General features: G+C 42.8%; 1 protein-coding gene and 3 non-coding genes across 4 annotated transcripts; 1 reads left to right on the top strand and 3 right to left on the bottom strand.

Annotated features, from left to right (window-relative positions):
• Positions 1-11,720: 11,720 nt before the first annotated feature.
• Positions 11,721-17,265, bottom strand: rpl13a (ribosomal protein L13a). Its single transcript, XM_052036367.1, has 8 exons — positions 17,172-17,265; positions 16,330-16,402; positions 16,082-16,147; positions 15,603-15,704; positions 14,001-14,086; positions 13,753-13,812; positions 12,190-12,312; positions 11,721-11,854 (listed from the first exon to the last, which is right to left on the bottom strand). Exons 1-8 carry the CDS (start codon positions 17,190-17,192, stop codon positions 11,768-11,770), a joined length of 618 nt encoding a protein of 205 aa, XP_051892327.1. The 5' UTR covers positions 17,193-17,265; the 3' UTR covers positions 11,721-11,767.
• LOC127581909 (small nucleolar RNA SNORD34) lies at positions 13,887-13,959 on the bottom strand. The gene has a single exon (XR_007958034.1). It is a non-coding gene; the product is annotated as a small nucleolar RNA SNORD34 (small nucleolar RNA).
• LOC127581908 (small nucleolar RNA Z195/SNORD33/SNORD32 family) lies at positions 15,905-15,978 on the bottom strand. Its single transcript, XR_007958033.1, has one exon. It is a non-coding gene; the product is annotated as a small nucleolar RNA Z195/SNORD33/SNORD32 family (small nucleolar RNA).
• A 193-nt stretch (positions 17,266-17,458) lies between the features above and the next one.
• On the top strand, positions 17,459-17,530 carry trnaw-cca (transfer RNA tryptophan (anticodon CCA)). The gene has a single exon. It is a non-coding gene; the product is annotated as a tRNA-Trp (tRNA).
• The last annotated feature ends 5,298 nt before the right edge of the window (positions 17,531-22,828 follow it).

Raw genomic sequence — 22,828 nt, 5'->3', positions numbered from 1 at the left:
GCTCCAGCACATTAGCCTGTTCTACGCCGACCTCACATTCATCAGAGTCCCTCTCCCTGGCGAACACTGAAGCAAATTATCCATTAAGGACCTCCACTACCTCCACAGCCTCTAGGCACATGTTTCCCCCTTTATCCCCGAGTGGTCATACCCCCACTCTAGTCATACTCCTGTACCACACGTACGTGTAGAACACCTTGGGGTTTTCCTTTATTCTACTCGCCAAGACCGTCTCGTGTTTCCTTCTAGCTCTCCTAAGTCCCTTCCTAAGCTCCTTCCTGGCTACCTTATAATTATCAAGAGCCCTGTCTGATTTTTGCTTCCTAAAGCTGAAGTATGTTTCCTTCTTCTTGACTAAATATTTCACCTCTCTTGTCAACCATGATTCCTTTACCCTGCCATCCTTTCCCTGTCTCAGTGGGACAAACCTATCCAGAACCCCATGCAAGTGTTCCCGAAACAGCCTCCACATTTCTTCTGTGCATTTCCCTGAGAACATCTGTTCCCAATTTACGCTCCCAAGATCCTGCCTAATACTGTTGTAATTAGCCCTCCCCCAATTAAAAACTTACCCATATCATCTGCTCCTATCCCTGACCTTGGCTATGCGATAGGTCAGGGAGTTGTGGTCACCATCTCCGAAATGCTCGCCCACCAAGAGGTCTGTCACCTGACCAGGTTCATTGCCTAGTACTAGATCCAGTATGGCCTCCCCTCTAGTCAGCCTGTCCACATACTGTGTCAGGAATCCTTTCTGGACACACCTAACAAATTCTGCCCCATCTAAACCTTTTGCACTAAGGAGGTGCCAATCAATATCAGGGAAGTTGAAGTCTCCCATGACAACAACCCTGTTATTTTTTGCATCTTTCTAAAATCTGCCAACTTATGTGCTCCTCAGTGTCCTGGTGACTGTTGGGGACCTATAGAATACTCCCAATAGAGCGATTGTTCCCTTTCTGTTTCTGACTTCCACCCACACTGACTCAGTAGACGATCCCTCCCCAACGTCCTCCCTTTCTCCAGCTGTGATACTGTCCCTGATTAGCAATGCCACTCCCCCCCCTCACGTCCTTCCCTATCCCTTTTGAAACATCTAAAGCCCAGAACATCAAGCAGCCATTCCTGCCCTTACAACAGCCAAGTCTCTGTAATGGCCACAATATTGTAATTCCACATACTGATCTATGCTCTGAGTTCATCACCCTTATTCGTAATACTTCTCGCATTAAAGTAAAGACATTTCAACCCATTTAACTGACTGCGTTTATGCCCTATCCACTGCCTATCCTTCCTCATAGTCTCTCCGCATATTGCATCTACCTTTACACCAACTGCTCCATCATCTGACCTAACACTCTGGTTCCCATCCCCCTGCCAACCTAGTTTAAACCCTCTGCAACAGCTCTAGCAATCCTGCCTGCAAGGACATTGGTCCCTCGCGAGTTCAGGTGTAACCCATCCCTTTTGTACAGGTCATACCTTCCCCAGAAGAGATCCCAGTGATCCACAAATCTGAAACCCTGCCCCCTGCACCAATTCTTCAGCCATGCATTGGTCTGTGACATCTTCCTATTCTTACCCTCACTGGCGCGTGGCACAGGCAGCAGTCCAGAGATTACCACCCTTGAGGTCCTGCTTTTTAGCTTCCTTCCTAACTCTGTATTCCCTCTTCAGGACCTCATCCATTTTCCTATCTATGTCATTGGTACCAATGTGTACCATGACTTCTGGCAGCTTTCCGTCCCCCTTAAGAATGCTGTGGATTTGATCCAAGACGCCTCTGACCCCGGCAGGCAACATACCATTCAAGAGTCTCGTTCTCGTCCAGAGAATCTCCCATCTATTCCCTTAACCAATGAATCCCCTATCACTAATGCAGTCCTCTTCTTGCCCCTTCCCTTCTGTGCCACAGAGTCAGACCCAGTGTCAGATACCTGGCTGCTTTGGCTTTCCCGTGGTAGGTCCCCCACCCCCCAACAGTATCCAAAACAATATACTTGTTATTGAGGGGAATGGCCAACTGGGTACCCTGCACTGACGGCCTATTCCCTTTCCCTCCCCTGATGGTCACCCAGCTACCTACATCCTGCAACCTATATGTAACTGCTTCCAGGTAACTCCTGTCTATCCTGAATGATCTGGAGTTCATCCAGCTCCAGTTCCCTAACACGGTCTGTAAGGAGCTGCAGCCAGATGCACTTCTCGCAGGTGTAGTCATCAGGGACACTGAAGGTCTCCCTGATTTCCAACAACCTGCAAGAGAAGCAAACTACTGCCCTGCCTGCCATTCCCAGTGCTCTAAACTGTGCAATAAGAAAAAAAAGGGACCTTACCTGAACCTCACCTTAGCCTCCACTCACTCCTCTCTTCACACCAAAACCTCTTGAGCCAAAGCCTCAAGGTTCCACTCTTACACTGAGCCACAGACACATTATCAATTCCGCTTACCTTTTTATTGGCTGCTGCTGCCCAGTTAGTTAGGCAACGAGACTTGCTCTTTAAACTGCTTCCCGCTCTTGTTCTTGGTCCTGTAAAATGAAACTTACCAGCAACGAGACTTGATCTTCAAACTGCTTCAGAAGTTCAGAACTAGCTGAATTATCAGCTCCAGAGCAGATTTGACAATTGATTATGACCTTGGACAGAATCATATCATCCAAGTTAAGCAGAGATGCGTTAGCAGTTCCTGGTCCCTTTTGCCCTTTCAGATGAAGGTGATGATGCCAGTTCATGGATTCTGACATGGTGTAGGCTGGAAGTGTAGCATTGTACACAAACTTACTAATCATACCCCCTACGTTTTCATCAAGTAATTTGTATGTACGTATATATAACAAAGATCCCAGCACCAATCCCTGCCGTACACCATTTGTTACAAATTTCCAGTCTGTAAAATACCCATCCACTGCCACTCTCTGCCTCCTGTCAGCCAGACAATTTTAAATCCAGTTTGCCAATATGCCACAGCAGTCTGGACCAGCCTACCATCCACAACCCTGTCAAAAGCTTTACTAACATCCATGTAAATCACGTCTACTCTTTCCCTGTCAGTTTTCATAGCTTCCTCCTCAAAAAACTCAAATCAGATTTGTGAGACATGATCTCCCCTGCACAAAACCCATGCTGACTCCAGACATGATCTACCCTGCATAAAACCTTGCTGACTCCAAATGTCTTAATCTCTGTCTGCTTTTCTGCCAACAAGCAATGGACTAAAGGGTTAGTTGACCCATGTTTGTGGTGCATACTTACAATTCTGCTCAGGACAAGACAAAGGGGCCAAAGCTGCTGGAGTGAAGTCAGCTCTAAAGTTTCTGTAAGTTGACCCATGATATGTAACTCACTGGGCTAGTTTCTCACAGAAACATGTATGACCTCAGGGAATGCATTCACAAAATCCCACCTATATTATTCTGGCTTTCTTCAGCGGATAACAGTACCTTTGTCTTGCCCCATAAGTATCCTGTGCCTTGCTGCAATTACTTCTGGACTAGTAGATGTTGCCTACCAAATGGGACCCAGAATGGCCTGCAAGAATGGATCCTGCATTGAGGTGTTGCCAGGTCAGGCTCCAGGTAGGTATTGCAATCTAGAAGAATGTTTCCCTTCAGTCCGTGAACATTAGCTAAGTCTGTTGCCTGGTGGAGTAATCTGAGCTTGCTTGCTTCAGTCACAAATTTACTGACCAATAGTTTTGTTTCTTCGCAACTTGAAATTTTGTTTTGTTTTTTCTTTTTAGATTGCAATTTAAGTACAGAAAGAGTGGATCTAATGAGATGATTGAGGAGGTCCAGTAACCTATCAGAATTTCTGGAGTTACTAAAATGCATATGTAAGGCATAATGGCTTTGCTAACCTGTTCTTTCAGAAGTCACTACATACTTAAGACCATATCTGAAAAATCCTTGATTATGACGCAGTGATCTTGCTCCACCTCAACAAGAAGTGAGTGAGCAAATCCACCAGTCCACATGTCTTTGAGATATGGGAGGAAACCCACATGTTCAGAGGGAGAATATGCAAACTCCCACACAGACAGCACCCAAAGTCATGATCGAACCTGGGTTTGGGATTGACACAAATTGGTGGTGTCATACACAACAGGGAGAATTGTTGAAAGCTACATCAGGATACTGACCAACTAGAAGTTGGACTGAGCAATGACAGATGGAACTTAATTCTACCAAGTGAGAAGTGATGCATTTTGGGAGGGCAAACAAGGATAAGATATACATGGTAGGGTCCGAGGGAGTGTTGATGAACAGAAGAAAGTCGTAGAGTAGCACAGCACAGAACCGAGCACTTTGGCCCACTATGTCCGTGCTGAAATCCACCCCATCCATACCTCATCATGTTATGTACCTCCATCAGGTCAAGATTTGTAGATCTTTAATATGTCAGGCTGCAGAAATATTACTAAACCATCCTCTTCCTTAAACTGCTGATCACTGAATTTCCCATGTGAAAAGAAGTGCAACATGTCTTACCCAGCTCCATGGAGCGGATTGAATGGATGGCCATCTTCCAACAGCAGCCAACCAGCTGGATCAGGGGACTCCAAAGCAAACAAAGAGGCTTGCTGTTTCCTTACACCCTGGAACTTCTCTGATATCCATCCTTAATGACCACCAAGGCATTGATTATGCAGACTTTGTTAGAGCTGGTGCTTTTCCCACTGAATTTTTTATTTCTTTCTGAAAGTTTTGAAGATGAATAATATCTTGATGTTCGCTAATTTTGCTGTTTGCAATCCACTTTTGTTAAATCATGTAAGAAGGCCTTCCTACACTTTATGGTGTTTGCTCCTAGCCTCTCTGTCCATTTCCATAAGGAAATCGATAAATGCATTGAGGTGACAGATCCATCATGATACTGTGTGGCACAAGATTGAGGGGCTAAATAGTCAACTCATATGCTCATATTATTTCCTTGTTTATTCAGCATCACTCAAATTCTATTCAATCCTAAGGGGTGAGACAATCCAAAGAAAATGTTACTATTACACATATCCTGATTGAATAAAGTTTCATTTAATTTTTGTTCAATCAATTGTCCTGTGATTTTTTTTCTGTAATTGGAATATTTTGTAATTGGATTTTGGGTGAGAATGAGGATATCATGTGTGATATCCCTCATGGCTGAGTACAAGACTCCCAAGTTCATGTGCTGAATTGTCAAAGGGCTAGAGAGCTGCAGAAAATGTAGAGCCTTATTGAACAATGTCTCTGGGAAAGTGAACTGTGATGAACAACATAGGATTAAAATTAAGTGTGAACATGAAGGGTGAAAACTGATTTTAAATTATTCCCAATGATTTAAAAATATATCAAGTTGAATTAACACACAAGTGGGAACCATGCAAATAGTATAGATATGTGTGTATCATTTTTTCTGATATAGTCACTAGTAAATCTTTCCAGATCAGGGACAGTAGTTTGATGCAGAACCTACAGTCGCTCTATTCAATGCACCAGTCTGTTTCCCTTATGAAGATTACTTCTGGTCTTTCTGATCCAGGCTGCCAATTTGTGTCTAGACTTGTGCACAATAGGAACTGGTGTGAGACTGTCAAATTCATTATACTAAGAAGCTTTGCAGCTGTTCAAGAGTGGTGTAATCACATTCTTTTGGGCAATAACTGAAATAAGATTCTACAGAGGAAACCAGACGTTTGAAGCCCCTTCAAATATAAAAACTAGTTGCATACCTAATAAAATAACTTCAGCTCAGTCATAAAATGCATAACTAAGGAGTTGCTGGATGTTCTTGTCATTAAATGGAATGAGTAGTTGTTTGCATTGGAGAAGCTAAATTTTACATGAGAAGTCCAATTAAACAGTCAGGATCTTTGTGAATTAATCCACAACCAGCACCATTACATTATCTAGTGAAGCTAATTTGCAAAATTAGGCTGACAGTGTAGGCATTACAAATCTATGTTTTTCTTATATATAGTTTAAAGTTGCACCTTAGTGATATTCTCAAACAAAAAAAAAACAATCACTATCATATGAAAGGAATTCCCTGGTGTTTTTAATCCCATTGGATGTACAGACAAAAAAAAATCACATAATTGCCTGCTTTATTACAGGTAAAACAAAATGTATTTGCAGATGCGTTAAATGATTGAAGAAAGTTTAATTTTGTTTCTATTTGGGAGTAATGGGAGTGTCTATGATACTTGTGGATTGAATTTTGCATGTTCAAAGTGTGAAACAGTGGCTTTCATCATTTCAGATTCTATTTAATCTTAATGAGAAGGTTCACACAATTGCAGGTTTTGCAAATTGAAGCACCAGGGAGCACCTGAAGTTAAAAAGCACTGGGGCAAATTCTGGACTGTGGAGCAATGGTGGCACTTTCTGGAACATGGCAAGTACAGGCTTGTTGTGTATGAACACTGTACATAGTCATTGATCAGCGCTGGGGTCCCCAAATGTTCACAATCTGTATGGACGAATTGGATATGGAGACCAAGTGTAACACATCCAAGTGTGCTGATGATACTTAGCTAGGTGACAGTGTGTGCTTTGAGGAGCACACAGGAAGATATAGACATGCTAAGTGAATGGCCAAGGATATGGCAGGTGAAATATAATGTGGTGGAAAAAGACATAATTTTTTAAATTGTGAGAGATTGAAAGGTGTTTGTGTTCAGAGGGCCCTGGGTATCATTGTACACAATTCACTTAAATCTGACATGCAGACTCAGCATGCAATTAGGAAGACAGATAACATGTTGGCCTTTATTGCAAAAAGATACGAGCACACAAAAACACAAAATAGATACAGGAGTACATCAATTGTCCCTTCAGGGTTGCTCCATCATTCATGGCTGATACCCACTTCAGAACTCTGTGCCTGCCTACTCTATATCTCTCAATTCCTTTTGCATTATGAAAGACATCCATTGTCTTGAATATTAATGACTGCCTCCACTGTCCTCTATAGCAGAGAATTCCACAAGTTCATCATCCTTTGGATGAAGAAATTTCTCCTTATCTCAGTGCTAAATGGCATATCCCACATCCTGTGAACCCTGGTTCTGTACTCTCCAGCCATTTGGAACATCCTCCCTGTATCTAATCTGTCTGTTAGAACTTTATAGGTTTTTGTGAGCTCCCCTTTCAGAATATAGTTCTAACTGACCGAATCTTTCCTCAGTCCCACCATGCCAGGTATCAGTCTAATAATCTTTTTTTCACACCTTCAATGACAAGAGGATCTTTCCACAGATGAGACCTAAACAGCACACAAAGCTCCAGATGTGGTCTCACCCCTAGGTCATCTAGATGCAGCAAGATATCCTTGCTGTTGTATTCAAATCCTGTTCAATGAAGGCCAACATACTATTTGCCTTCCTCGCTGCTTGCTGTACCTGAACACTTGTTTTCAGCGGCTGTTGTACAAGGACACCCAGGTCTCTTGCACTTTTCCTGTTCCCAATCTATCATCATTCAGATAATGATCTATCATTCTGTTTTAGCACCAAAATTGATAACTTCACATTTATCTACATTAAACTGCATCAGTTGTGCTTTTGCCCATTTGCCCAACATCCAAATCATATTGGAGCCTCTGTGCACCCTTGTCACAGCTCACATTCTCCCTCACCCAAATCTTTTGTCATTCCCTCAGCCGAATTATTTATATGTTGTGAAAAGGAGGGGCATCAGCACTAATCTTTTTATCCAAAATAAACTTTATTCATCATAAAAAACTATATACAACAAAAAAACAGTGCAAACCTTTACATTCGTGTACAGATCAACCATTAGTGTTAAAGAACCACAGCACCAATGCCACTCGTGTGGCTCCCTGGAGTGATTCCCCAATTCCATATTTATAATATTTAAGGGGCTTCCTCACCTGACCCCACCCCTCCCTCTCCTGTGGCAGAGGAACCCTAAACTGTAGTCCTTCCCCACCGAGCCCTTGCGTTGGCTGCACCCAGCTTCAGTGTGTCCCTCAACACGTACTCCTGCAGCCTGGACTGTGCCAGTCAGCAGCATTCCCCTACGGACATCTCACAGTGCTGGGAGACCAACAAGCTCCGGCAGACCAAACGGCATCTTTCACTGAGTTGATGACCTTCCAACAGCAGTTGATGTCCGTCTCTGTGTGTGTCCCCGGGAACAGCCCGCTGATCAGAGAATCCTCTGTTACACAGCTGCTGGGGATGAAACATGACAAGGACCCTTACATCTTTCACCACACCATCCTCGCAAACCTACAGCCCGCAAAGAGGTGGGTGACTGTCTCGTCCCCAACGCAGTCCTCCCGGGGGCAGCGCGCGCTGGGACTGATGTTTTGACCATGCAGGAAGGATATGACTGGGAGGGCCCCTCTCACCGCCAGCCAAGCAAGGTCTTGGTGCTTGTTGGTGAGTTCTGGCGATGAGGCATTCTGCCAAGTGGTCTGGACAGTCTGCTCAGGGAATCACCCCACAGTATCCATCGAGTCCTTCTCCTGCAGTGTCTGCAGGATTATCCGTGCTGACCACTGCCTGATGGACTTGTGGTCAAAGGTGTTGGTCTGGAAGAACTTTTTCACGAAGGACAGGTAGTGCGACAATGTCCAGCTGACTGCCCATCCTTCGCAACACTGGGACAGGTAGAACCTTGGCACATAGTGACACTTGGTGCCCATGTACTTTGGTCCCACGCACAGCCTGATGCAGCCACAGACGAAGATGGTCATCAGGATGAGGGTGACATTGGGGACACTTTTCCCCCCCTTGTCCAGGGACTGCCTGCCTGTCACCTAGATAAGACCCATTTTCTGCTTCCTGTCTGTCAATCAATTGTCAATCCATATTAGCAATAATAATCCCATGTGCTTTAATTTTGCACAATAACTTCTAATGTTGGACCTTATCAAAGGCCCTTATAAAGTCCAAATATGCCACATCCATTGGTTCACTAATCCACTATCAAAAAAAATCCAGTAAATTTGTTTACCATGATTTCCCATTCAAAAACCTATGCTGACTTTGTCCAATCCTGTTAATGCTTTTGAAGTATTACATCTTTATTAAAAAAGACTTCAGCATTTGCCCCACTTCTGACGTCAGGCTTATTGGTCTGTAACTCCTTTTTTTTAAAATCTTCCTCCTTTTCTGGATAATGGGATTACATTTGCCACCTTCCCATCTGCTCCAGAGAAGATGATCACCAATGTATCCACTTTTTCCATTGCAATTTCATTAATTATCAGAACCCTCAGGGACTTGTTGGTCTTTAAACCCATTCATTTCCCCATCTTGTTTCTATGCTAATACTGATTTCCTACAGCTCCCCTCTCTCTAGACCTTTAGTTCTCTCATATATCTGGGAAGTTATTTGTGTCTTCCTTTGTGAAAATGGAAACAAAGCGTATGTTTAATTTTTTTTTAACCATTTCTTTCCCAATTGTAATTTCCTGCTTCTGACTGCAAGTGCCCTATATTTAGAATTGTACTGCACAAGAACAGGCCCTTCAGCCCACTATGTTCACGCTGACCTTTTTGCTCTACACTGATGCCATTTGTCCGCATTAGGACCATATCCTTCTATGCCTTGCCTATTTAATTGTCTGTCCAAATGCCTTTTAAAAGTTCCACCACCTCCTCTGGCAGCACATTCAAGATATCAGCTAGCCATCTCCCCTCTCTACTCTCAGTCCTGATACAAAGTTTCAACTTGAAATATCAACAATCCCCCCCCCCCCCCCCAGATGCTGCTTGACCACTGAATTCCTCCAGCAGATTGTTGCTCCAGGTATCAACCAGTGTAAAAAAGACCTTACTCCTCAAGTTCCCTTTAAATCTCCTACCTCTCACCTTAAAACTTATGCCATTGTTGTTTTTGATACCCTTACCATGGGAAAAAGATTTTGACTATCTATCCTCTGATAATCTCCTGTACTTCTATCAGATTACCCCCAGCTTCCATTACTCCAGGAAAAACAAGCCCTGCCTACCCAATACCTCTTCATAACTAAAGTCCTCCAATCCAGGTGACATCCTGGTGAACCTCCTCTGCTCTTTCTCAAGTGCAATCGCACCCTTCCTATAGTGTGGTGACCAGAACTGTACACAATAGTCCAAGTGCAGGCTAACCAGTGTTTTGTAAAGTTGCAACATCCCAATTCATATTTTATGCCATATGCCACCTTCACCACCCTATCCACCTGTGTTGCCATTTTCAGGGAACTAGACTTGGAACTCTAGGTCTCTTCAACTTCCTACCCCTAATTTCACTTCCCAAAATGCATCACCTCACACTTGGAGGATTAAATTCCATCTGCCAACACTCCACCCAACTTTCCAACTGATCTATATCCTGCTCTAGGCAACCTTCCTTGCTATCCATAACACCAGTTTTCATGTCATCTGCAAACGTGATAATGATTCCTCCTACATTCACATGCAAGTCATTAATACCTATCACAAAGGTCCCAGCACCAATTCCTATCGTGCACCACTAGACAGACTTCCAATAAAAGAAACATCCTTCCACCATTAACCTCTGCCTCCTATCACCAAGCCAATTTTGGATCCAATCAGCCAGCTCACCTTAGGTCCCATGTGACATAAACATTTTTCTCTTAACATATGTTTATGTTCCCTTAAGCTTACTCTCATACTCGATCTTCCTTTGCTGAATTCTAAACTGCTTCCAATCCCCAGGCTTGCTGCTTTTCCAGGCAATTTTATGACTGTATCTAACGTTATCCCTAATGTCCTTGCAACACCCATAGTTGAGCCTCTTTCCTGATTTAATTCTGTGCCAAACAGGAATGGACAAAAATTGTAATTCACATAAGGATTATTTAAATATTATTTATTACCCACTTTCAACCCATTTTGTAAAGTTTTCCAATCTAAAATGGTCAATTCTCACTTCATACTTAATTTTCTTTGTTCAGATTCAGGACCCTAATTTCTGATTCTATGACTTCACTCTCCATCTTAATGAAAAATCCTATCACAGTACTGTTGTCTTCCTTAAAGGACACACAAGAACATTAGTTATTCCTTTCTCATTGCATAACTCTCAATCTAAGATAGGCTGTTCCTCAATGTATCATGAAGTTTAGACAAGGTGGAAAAGGCTAGACTGGACATGTGCTACAAGATGCAAGCATGACATCTTCAGGTGTCTCCATCAGAGGTGGAGGGGCCAAAATAATGCCCTCAAATGTCAACATGTTGAAACTAACTGTTCCATTCATTAGATGTGCAAAATAGTGAGATTGAGGATAGAAGTCTATTCAAGAATTGAATAATCTTAAAGAACAGTTCATTAATGGTTAGCCAATATATTTTGAAAATTTCTAGCTTCCTCTGCAGTTTCCCCCTATATTTGAAAAATGTAATCAAGATTACCGTTAAATTTTTAAATCAATGTGGAGAGTTTGCCACTCCGTTGCCAAATTTTCATGTTTTTTTTAAAATGTAGAGCTACAATTCAAGATGCCTGAGACTATACATATAATCACAGCAAAGTTTGGAAACATCTGAAGATGCATGAACAGCAGGAAAAATGTTTACTGAGAGAATAATGCCAAGCTCAAATACTGCTTTGTAATTCCTCTTGCAAAAGACAGACAATTCCACATTTCTTGCACAAATTACATGCTTAGGATTTTAGTTTAAGATCACCAAATAGAGTCAAGTAAACTGAGTCTTAAGCTTAATCACAATAAACTTCGATTATAAGTAAATGAATCAATGATCCTTTTTAAATACATTTTTTATTGTCAATGCCTCTCAGCGAATATATTAAACAAGGACGCCATGTTGTTTCAGGACTTCAGTATACTTGGCAATTTTACTTTCAACATTCTTCTCAGCCAATCGCTTGAGTTTCTGGAAACAGAATTAATAAAGCAGCCATCAGCAAAACAAGGTAATACACACACACAAAAAAATTTACAATTAACAATTTAACATTTGGCAGGACAAGATCTTGAAAGTTCCCCCATTAGCTATGCACAAAGTTTTCTTTTGAATGCAATAAATGTACAAGCCAACCCAATACCCAACACCCTTACGTTGGTACCATCAACTGCCACTGCATCTCAAATTTCCTGCCTATACACAGGCAGGAGATGGAGATCAAGGCCAGCTGGTTGGATGGGGTTGGAAGTTGGCAAACTACTTAAAACAGCAATAATCTGGAAGAATACTGCAACATTACTCACCAAAATTTTCTTCTTTTTCCCATAGTAAAGCTTGGCCTTTTCTTTTCGCTTCTCTTCAAGAGTGGCTGTGACTGCCTGGTATTTCCAACCAACTTCATGAGCAAGGCGACCAAGAAGCGCAAACTGCAAGGAGATAATCAGTCTGTTTTACATTCACATGACTGCTAAATATATCTTAGACTAGGATCTGGCCTGATTGAAATACCTTCTGCAGGAATGCCCACTCAAATCAAATGAACGTCTAGCACTTTTACTACAGACAGGCATTATGTAGGTCAATGGTGATTATATTTCAAAAAATAACTTTACTCTAACAGTAGGGTTATAGCCATTGATCCAACATTTCCATGTTCTCAATTTCAGTCTTTGACAGATTTCTAAACACTGCAAAATGTTTTCAACACAAGATCTAAGTGATACATTGCACAAGTAGTCAATTCTTTAAGGCTGCTCATCACCACTTGTTAGTCTAATTGGTATCAGCATTGATTTTGGCCTTGGCAGTGTCATACACAAGGCAAGAATGAAGAAAAAGCCCATTCAGGCTATAAAGCTCTCACTAGAAATCTGCTTTAGTTATACAAATAGAGTCCAGTGTTACAGAAAAATTACAAACAGTGAACCTCTAAATTGTGGGACATGTTCCTATGCTGTCTGGATCTGCAAGAAAGCAACTAAATTAGCAATGGTTTAATAGCAGCAAAGTAGAGAAAAAAAAACATGTTAAATGCTTAATAAAATCCAATTTCCTTTTAAGGCCAATTAGTGCAGCTCATGTCTCCCCTACTTCAGGGCTCTTTTCTCTGCCAGCAGCAGATTCTTTCTTGGGCCCCAATATACATCAATATGGGCCGTGCTCTAGTACTTCACTTGAGTGGGTCATTGTCTCTCAGGCAAATATAGTCAACACAGCTGTACAAAACACAAATCATGTTTGACATACTTGCTCAAATTCTTCCAGAATGCGACAGAGCTAATAGAGGGAAACCTGTCGATATAGCATACTTAGATTTCCAAGAGGCATGACAAGGTGCCACATAAACTGGTGCATAAATTAAGAGATCAACATACTGAAGGAAGTGTGTTATTGGGCTTTGAAAACTATTTTCTCTGTGACACCCAGAGTTGGAATAAATGGGCCTTTTGTTTTTAGGTCAGAAGGATTGAACTAGTGGAGTACTCCAGGGATCAGATATTGGCAAATTGGGAGAAAACCTGGGAAATGGAGTTTAATGTGGGGAAGTGTGAGTTCATGCACTTTGGTAAGAGGAATCAAAAGCCAGGTCATATAAGTGGAGAGAGACTGCAAATGAGTGAAGTTCAGAGGGATCTAGCTGTTCTACTGCAAAAATCACAAAATGTTAACATGCAGGTCCAACAAGTCAAGGAAATAGACTGGTGCAGAACCAAGACGACATTGGTTAGCAGTTGTCCCTTAACTCAGAAATTAAGTGTAGCATCTCTTCTGCTGACCACAGGGCCAACTTTCAGCAGAGACCTGTAACACAGCCGTACATCAAATAAAAGTCCCCCCACCTAAAAATAAACAATGTTCAGTATTACCTTGCGAGTTGGCTTCAGACGTACAATCTTCAGGGCTGCTGGTACAACCATGCGTTTCCTCTAAAAATGCAAGTTCTGCAGATTAATACAGAGCAAGAGAAAAAAACAAATCTAATCACACCCCCCCCTCCCCATTCAGTCTCAGTATAGTTTGTTCTCACTTTGAACATCAAACAATGTAGGTATAATAATTCATCAGCGACATAGGCCAGGCACAAATTGTTCAATATCATTGGGTTTTCAGTCACCTTGTCGTAAGGAGGAGGAATCCCATCAAAGACCTTCAGTCTGTCCAAGGCAGCTTGACCTCTCTTCGTTTTGTGTGGCAACATACCTTAAATCACAGTAAAATAAGGTGTTAAGTTACATGGAAAAAGTCGGAAAACAACAGCCCATTATTCCACCAGGACCTCTCTCTGAAAATTTGCTTCATGTTCCAGTGTGGATAGATTCAAAACTGATACACAAAAGGCTGGAACAATAGTGCTTTTATATTATGAAAATACAAATTAAACATTTCACAAATCTGAAACAAACATCAAGGCCATTTTCTAAAAAAAATCCAAAAAGGCACTAAGCTACTGTTAAATAAAGTTCTATTCCACTTTGCTGCCCTTTGCTTAATACCAAATGACAGAAGTATATATTGGAACAGAATCTAAAGTCTAGACAAGGTAGACTTTCAGGAGCCCCAAAAAGAAAAATGAGTCAGCACTCCCAACAGTACTGGAAAGTACCCATGTATCCCTGAAGATGGACAATATGGATGTATTTGGAGTCACAAAGTCAGAGTAATATAGAATGGGAACAGGCCCTTCAGCTCAACCCATCCATGCTGAACAACATGCCCATCTAAGCCAGCCTCTTTTGCCCATGTTTGGCCCATATTCCTCCAAACTTTTCCTAACCATGTACCTGTCCAAGTGTCTTTTAAATGTTATTGTACCTTCCTCAACCACTTCCTCTGGCAGCTCATTCCATATCCTCTGCATAAAGTTGCCCCTCCGGTCCCTTTTAAAACATTTCCCCTCTCTGTTTAAACCTATGCCCTCTAGTTTAAAAAAGATCCTGGTTTGTAACTCCTCTCCATTCTTAACACAGCTCAAACCCTTATCTATAATATATTGTTACTAGACAACAATGTCCCATTCACCCAATTGGCAACATTTATTAGCATCAAAGCATCCACTAGAACTGAAATGTAACAAGCTAATTAGGAAAACCATTTGAAAAAACACATGCAGGATTGGCCAGGAGCAAGGTAATGGTTGTCTCGCACTCTCCACAAACGGTCATCTGAAAACAAGTCCAATTTGAGCCTCTACTGCTTCCCAGATTTTTTATTTATCGATTGCCTTAGGCAGCCACTTGGGATTGCAGTTGACTTACTTTCATTCCAGTTTTGTGGTTCTGAGATGGTCAATTAGGCAAATGTGGGAACCACGAACTCTTCCATAGATGAGGCAAGGGCTGGCCAAGGTAGTCTGCGACAGGATCCACCACTTGTACTACAGTAATGCCTGCCTGACCATTGCTCATTAAAATGCTCCTTGACAACTACAGCCACAAGTTTCAGGTCAATAGGTCTAATCACTGCTTACGTCACTTGGGATTGAATGTCACGTTTTAGTGCTCAGAACTTGGAACTTTAATTACATTAAATTCATGCTCTAACTGATGCATCACATTATTCAGAGTTCTCAAAGAATACAAGTGCCCCATTCCAATTACTTATGATCATTGTGTAAATCGGATTGCATTGTGGAAGATGACAGGAGTTTAAGGTGGTGGCACAGCATCAAGGGCAGTTAGGAATGGACAATAAATGCTGACCTTTTACAGTCTATTACCTCTTACAGTCCTCCAGAAGATTCGGCTTGGTGCTCTGAAGTGATACGGGCCACGAGAAGGATTAGTATTCATCCTCTTGCGCAAAAAAGCAAGATATTTAACTACATAAAAAGAAAATCAGCTGCATAACTGCACAGCAGAAATCTACATTATTTACACAAACATCTAAAATTTAATGGCTTCAATGTTATTTCAAAAGGATAAAGAATTACAATTTTTTTTAATTTAGCACATCACCATAAACTAGTTTCATCTCAACATTTTGGCTATGACTGCAAATAAAGGCAATTTGACTAGACCGTGTGTCTCAGATGGTAGTGCATGTGAGGTATTCTCATTGTCATGAAACTCGAACAATAATTCATCACAGACAGAAACAGTCTTAAAAATTCAGCCACAACTAAAGTAAATTGACAATACAGAAGCTGCTATCAGATTGGGTCCATAAACTTTGGGATGGGGAGGCAGGTAAACTTACGCTTGTTTCGGTAAAAGTTGCCAGAGATGTTGATCCCTTCACACCTCACCACTACCACTTTATGGCCTTTAGAGAGAAAAATACAAGTAAGTGTTTCCTGGATTAAACAATGTGGATTACAATGTAAATACATCTCAGATGGTAGTGCATGAAAGTATTCTCACTGAAACCTTCAAAATGAAATCAGTCCTCGTAGACTTCAAAAACGAAATGCCTTACAAAGCGATCACATTGCCTTAAATGCGTACCTAGTAAGAGCTGTTTGGCCACAATTGCAGCCAGGCGACCAAGGAGATGGCCTCGGCCATCGAGGAGCAGGACCTGGAGAGAAAGGAAAAGGTGTGAGACAAACACCCGGGGCAACGGCAGCTGAAGAATAGCTGCAAAGTCAGGAGCTCAGGAAAGGCAAGAGGAGCTGGTGCGGAGGTGCAGCGCCTGGTTACTGGGTCAAAGGCAGAAGAACTAAAAGTAAAATGGAGGAATAAGTTATGTCGGCACAACAGTGTGGGCCGAAGGGCCTGTTCTGCGCTGTAATGTTCTATGTTCTATACACTCGCCCGTCCCGCACCGCCTGTTCCCCATCCGACCCCGCACCCGGCCCAGGAGCACCGCGTGGTTCCCGACCGGCCGGGTCCCAGCCCGCCACACCCGCCCCAGCGCCTCGGGCTCCTCGGACATCGGGGTCCCGGGCCGCTTGCCCGGCCGAGCTCACCCGGCGCCGGGCCTAACTCACACCCGCCATCATCCCACCGAATGGCGGGACGGGGCCGAGGAGCCGAGTGGCCGACCGCCGGCTCCGGGCGGCGGACGCGGCCCAACCCGTTCCCCCGGGTACAGCGGGGCTGCTGGAGCGGAGGCTCGGCTCCGAGGGACGCGGTGGGAGGGAGGAGGGGGGAACGGCCGGACCGGGCCGCCGGCGACCACCCGCGGGTTTCGGGCCTCAGGCGGCCGGGCCCGGGGCTCCGCCGGCGGTCCGGCAGCGAGCACGGGGTGTCGCCACTGCCGTGAGGAGCACTGGCCGGACGGGGACGGGGCCGGGAGTGGGGTGGGGAGGTAACCGGCCGCTCTCCCCGCAGCGCCGCGCCGCCACCTTATTGAAGCCGTCCGCCATGGCCACCGAAAGGAAGAGGCACGGGGTCTCCCCCGCCTAAAGACAGGGGCTCGGCGGCTCCGCGGAGCGAGGCGCGCCTCTCGCCCCGCCTCCCAACGACGTCACGCCGCCGCAGCGGGCTGTTCGACCGTCCCCGCCCCCCTACTCCCGTGATTGACAGGCTACGTGAGCACACGGGTGGCATCATCGCGCAGATCGTCCCGCCCAGTCCGGCAGCATTGCAGCAGCAGTCAGCTGATGAGCACAACTGTGCGCATCGGTGGCAGGACCTCGTGGCGCAACGGTAGCGCGTCTGACTCCAGATCAGAAGGCTGCGTGTTCAAATCACGTCGGGGTCAAACTTTTTAAACACAACAACTTAGAATTATTTTCATTTCCCCATTAGCAACAGAGATAATTTTGCATTGCAATCCAGTCAACTTGAGGATCTACCCGCATACAGACCACATCCCGATTTTTCAAAATAAGCATCTGCACCAACTTTCTGTAATTGATTCCTAACTTGTAGCAAAGATGTTAATGCAAAGGGTCTTCAAGAAGAAATGGACAAACTTTGTGAGTGGGCAAGGACGTGGCAGATATTGTGGAAAAAGTATGAGATCAACCACTTTGCTACACAAAATAGAAAATGTTTATTTTAACTGGCGAGAGATCAGGTAATCCTGAGTGTCCTCGTTAACATGTTACTGATGTCTAAAATGCAGGTGTAGCAAGGAATTGCGAAGACAAATGCTATGTAGGCCTTATTATTTGAATACTCCTGTATTCAAATCCTGTCATAATAAACATTGAGTACAACTGAGCAATTTTCAGTATTATTTAGTATATTTTTTCATATTATCTTTCTCAGGCAACCAAGTTACCTCACCTCTTATTGTATTTGCATGGATTATCATTGCTACAGTAAATTCAGGCATGTGTCCTGAAAAAGAACTTCTTGAATACACAACTAAGACATGTCACTTTTGTCTAAGACATGTCACTTTTGTCTAAGACAGAATACACGAGGCGAGAAATCATACTACAACTGTGTAAAACACTCGTTAAACAGCAGCTACTAAGTTCTGGAAGAATGCAATGGTACTAGATCAGGTGCATAGGAAACTTCCTACACAATTGCCAAGGTTGGAGAATTATAGGCACTAGGAGAATGGCTCAGCTGACCCTGTTTTCTTTAGATCAAATGCAACTCCAGGACAATTTAGTTGAGGGATATGTAAACTTCAAAGGTCTATTTTCCTTAGCAGAGAGGACAATAACTAGGGTTTTGTAGATTTTAGTAAATTGTTAAAAAGCTTAGAGAGAAGTTAAGAAAAAAAAAATCACTCAATGAGTGGTGGAGGTCCAGAATTCACATCTTGAAAGGGGGAGGAGGAAGAAATCTTCATCACACTTAAAAGGTGCCTGCATCGTAACTGCACTGTTCAGTATATTCAAACACTGAGCAATATTAACAGTTATGATTCAGCTGCTGCAAAAGTATGTGAAAAATCATTTTTATTTTGTGCCACTGATCCATTAGGGGGCTTTGATGCCAATTAGATTACTATGCAAGGTTTCACAGGCCCCCACAATACTCCTTGTTTATCTCCTCTCTACCCCCTCAATTTGGATGAAACATACATGAAAGATAGTGAAAACGTCCAACGTTGACAACAAAACTACCTAGATAGTATATATGTACTTAAAAATTCAACTAGTCTGCTGTTCTCAGCTCATTGTGAATGGCGCACTTGATTTGCACTGATACATCACCAGTAGTCTTTTCAGAGTGTGTTGTCCTGCACCACATCAGTTTCAGTAGGTGAGAAAATTTCTGTTACAAACTCATCTAGGATGAAGTGCTCTGGCATATGAATTAGGAGCAGGAGTAGGCCACTCGGCACCTTGAGCCTGCTCTGCCATTCAAGATCATCATGATTGATCTAACTGTAATCTCATATCTGCACCCTGACTACCCTCAATAATCTTAGATCCATTTGCTTATCATGCTTCACTTGCCTGGAACACACGGTAGCATTAATCTGTGGTTTCACCAATTTCAAATACGTTCTGATACATCTGCCCATCAGTAATTCTCCAAGTGCCCGACCTGTAGTCAGTTGTAAGCGATGGATTCCAGTAGTGAAATGAGAAACGTCTGTCTATGTCTTGATTTTACCTTTATTTCGGTCATATTTCGTAGTGTGAACCATTCCACCAGACTGGGGCTGGATGACTGTAGCTGGAGACACAAAAGCCTGCAGATGCTGGAATCTGGATTAAAACAAAAATCTGCTGGAGGAACTCAGCAGGTCAAACAGCATCTGTGGGGGGAAAGGAATTGTCGATGTTTGAGGTCAAGATCCTGCATCAGGATTGTAGCCATGTGGTTAACAGCTAAACCTCTACAAGGCATGGGGAAAAGAAGCTAACTTGAGAGCAACAGGTTACCGTAAGAAGAGAAATAGAACAGTACAAAAGTGACTTGGAAAGAGTTAAAACTGTCTGAGAAGAATGGGCAATGTTTTCAGTTTAACAAGCCACACACAAGGATAGTTAATGTTCTGTGAAGTTCTCTGAGAATGCTCAAAGACATTGATGAAAACTTAATTGGAAGGGTGTTCTCCAGTATTTGATCACAGAATTATGAATCAGGAATTATTTTGAAAAGCCATTTGTGACAATAAAACTGAAATACAGACAAGATAGAGATCTTCATGATAAAATAAAGTTGCCAAAAGTTGTCTAAGATTCGTTATTTTCAGTAGGGACTTGCCTGGCTTTGACGGACCCATCGTCTTGGAGACCTAATAACTTGAAAACATTAAGACAACAGCCACCTGATGGTAGTGGAAGGAACAACTGGTTCATTTGGAAACATCTCCCATGGCATCCAAAGCCTCAATGGCAGAAGAGCAAGTTGCTACTGGGTAATGAGATAACGAGAGGCCTAGGTTAAAACAATAAAATGCCTATGTGGGAAGACTTGATCATGATACCCAAGTGGAGAAACTATCAAGAACAATCAATACCACACTCCTGTGTGTCTGATTGGCTCAGTTTGGGTTTGAGGAGCCCCAACATTCTAAAAGATTGGTGCAAAAAAAAATATATATATAAAAAAAGAAACATTGAATACATCCACAGCAACAACTCCAGAGACCAGTAGCTGACGAGGAAAAAGAGGACACTTGGATCTGGGACCCAACAATAGTTGGAATCCCTGCAGTACTCAGCCTGGTTAGCTTGAAAACAAGCAGGTAATGCTTAACCCTTAACATGCCAGTAATAAACTTTAGAAATTTACTTAAAGAGAAATAATTAATGGGTTTGGAGTAAACAGTGTATGAAGTGTTTTATTTTCTCCAGCTGGATTTTACAGTCAACAGGAAATATTCTCTATTCCTTCTGAGGAAAGGAGCTGTAATGCTGGAAGATTTTGTGCAGTGAAGATCTTTGAAATTGTTGATTGAGATGGGGAAGTATCCATGGAAACTATTTCTAACCACTTAGTACCTGCACCTCCAATGATCATAATCACTTCCCCTACAAATGGATTTGCAAAATCCACCTGTATCCTTGACCATAGTTCATTCCCTCTGGGCCAGGATTGGAGAGAAGTTACTGGTGGATTCTTGTGATCTTCTTCACATTGCTTACATCTTTCAGTGTCCTCCAACTGCTTGTCTATTCTATCAGCCAAAACTTCTGACAATTTTCTTGGTGGCATGAGATGTACCTGGGTATCCATCACGCAATTGCTTCAGCATAGCTGCTCATCCCTGCAGTGGATTTCCAAAGAGCCAATCCATCCTGGGTGCCTTAGCTCATAAGATTTCCTATGATAACAATGTCTCATCTTCACATTTCCTCCCCCCCCCCCCACCCCCCATCTGTGCTTAATGTGTTCACTCACAAGAGAGTAGAGCCACATCTCATCACAACAACAAGCTGTTGGGTTGTATCTCCTAGCAATGACCCGGTCTCCCCGGCTTTGGTTCTCACATGGAGCTGCAGCAGTGGGCAGTTGACTCAGTGCAGTTGCATTCAGACAGCAATGTCCACCTACTCCAGAGTGTGGTTGCACACTGCCCACATTGACACCCATTTCTGCACTCTGGCCAAGGCCATCTGAGGAATCCTCTCGGAATCACCGCAAACACCCAGCAGGGTGCTTGTGATCCATAGAGTCAGGGAAAATTGTAAAGCTGGCAGTAAATGCCCACAGCAGATGAGAAGGCTGAAGGAAATCCACCAGGCAAACCCTTAGGATGAGAGGGTGATCTTATCAAGAGGCTGAACAGTCTGGGTCTGTACTCCTTGAATATGTCTTATTCAAACATATAAAGTCCTAATGGCACTTAACTAGGGTAAATTGAGGGTCACTAAGGGACAGTTGCAAAAGGCCAGTCATTTAAAATTGAGGTGTGTGTACATTTCTTCCCTCAGTGAATCTCTGGAATTCTCCTCCCCAGAGGGTGATGGAGGCCAGATCAGATACATTTAAGATATAGATAAATATTTGAAAGATCGAGGAATTGAGTGCAAGATGAGTTTAGGATAGAATGAATGGCAGGTTTGAGGGGCTTGGTGGTCTATTCCTAATTTCTTGTGTATAAATGCAATTTCTAATTTAAAAAGCTATCGTTGAATTATGGCAGTGGACAAGACCTGGGAGGAAAGCCCAAGAAAAATAGGAAAACACAATGAAACAGCATTGTGGAAAATAAACTAAAAATATACTTCTGAAAGTCAAACTCATGAATCTTTAAGCCAACTGTAGGGTGGCAGAGATGTTTGAAAAAAAAATCAAGAAGGGAACTGTGGTAAGCTAACCCAAACCTGATATTAACCAATTTGCTGGGAGGACATGGAAAAAATCATGGAAATTCCACTAGAACATATTTTAATTAAGATTTTCCTGAGATTGGAGATTCCAGTAAAGCAGAACAAGTATCCCTGCCTGGATGAGCCGTGATTAAATAACTGTATACAATGGTGCTGAGCTGTGGGGGAAACTTCAAGATCCAGTAGCATCAACACCCAAGCGGACCACCATTCAGGCCAAAACCCCGAATGGAAGCCCCTCCACCAGCGGCAGTGTCCACCATTTATAAAATGTACTGCAGCAATTCACCAAGACCTGACAGCATCTCCAAATCCACAACCTCTACTTCCTAGAAATAAAAAGGCACTGAGGAATAAGAACGCCACACTCTCCAAGCTCCACACCATCCCCATTTGGAAATGCAGGATCCTAAATTATCACTGGCTCAAACTTTGCTGATCTTTCCTTAAATCATTGCACATGTACCTTGAACACAAGTCTATGGTGGCTCAACATGCTGCCCTGACCAGCAATACTCACATTCCATGAAATCAGGAACTTTAAGTAACACAGGGAAGGAAAGCCAGAGTCTGATAAGGAGCACCAAATCCTTCAAACCAGAAACACCATTTTAAATTGAGCAAAAACCCCTTTCATTAAAGTCACCTAAACAGACATTGAACAATTAACACTGCACAGTATATATTGCCAATACTCCAGAGATCAAACACTAGCTCACCCTTTGGTACAGTTGTACATTTCTATAACAGTACATACAGCAGTGCACACAGATGGAGTTGATTATTGTTTAACAGCAACACACTTC

The sequence above is a fragment of the Pristis pectinata genome, chromosome 22 (genome assembly GCF_009764475.1).
Source record: "Pristis pectinata isolate sPriPec2 chromosome 22, sPriPec2.1.pri, whole genome shotgun sequence".
NCBI lineage: Eukaryota > Metazoa > Chordata > Chondrichthyes > Rhinopristiformes > Pristidae > Pristis > Pristis pectinata.
Note: the sequence above shows the minus strand (reverse complement) of the source record. Positions and strands in the feature narration are given on the sequence as shown.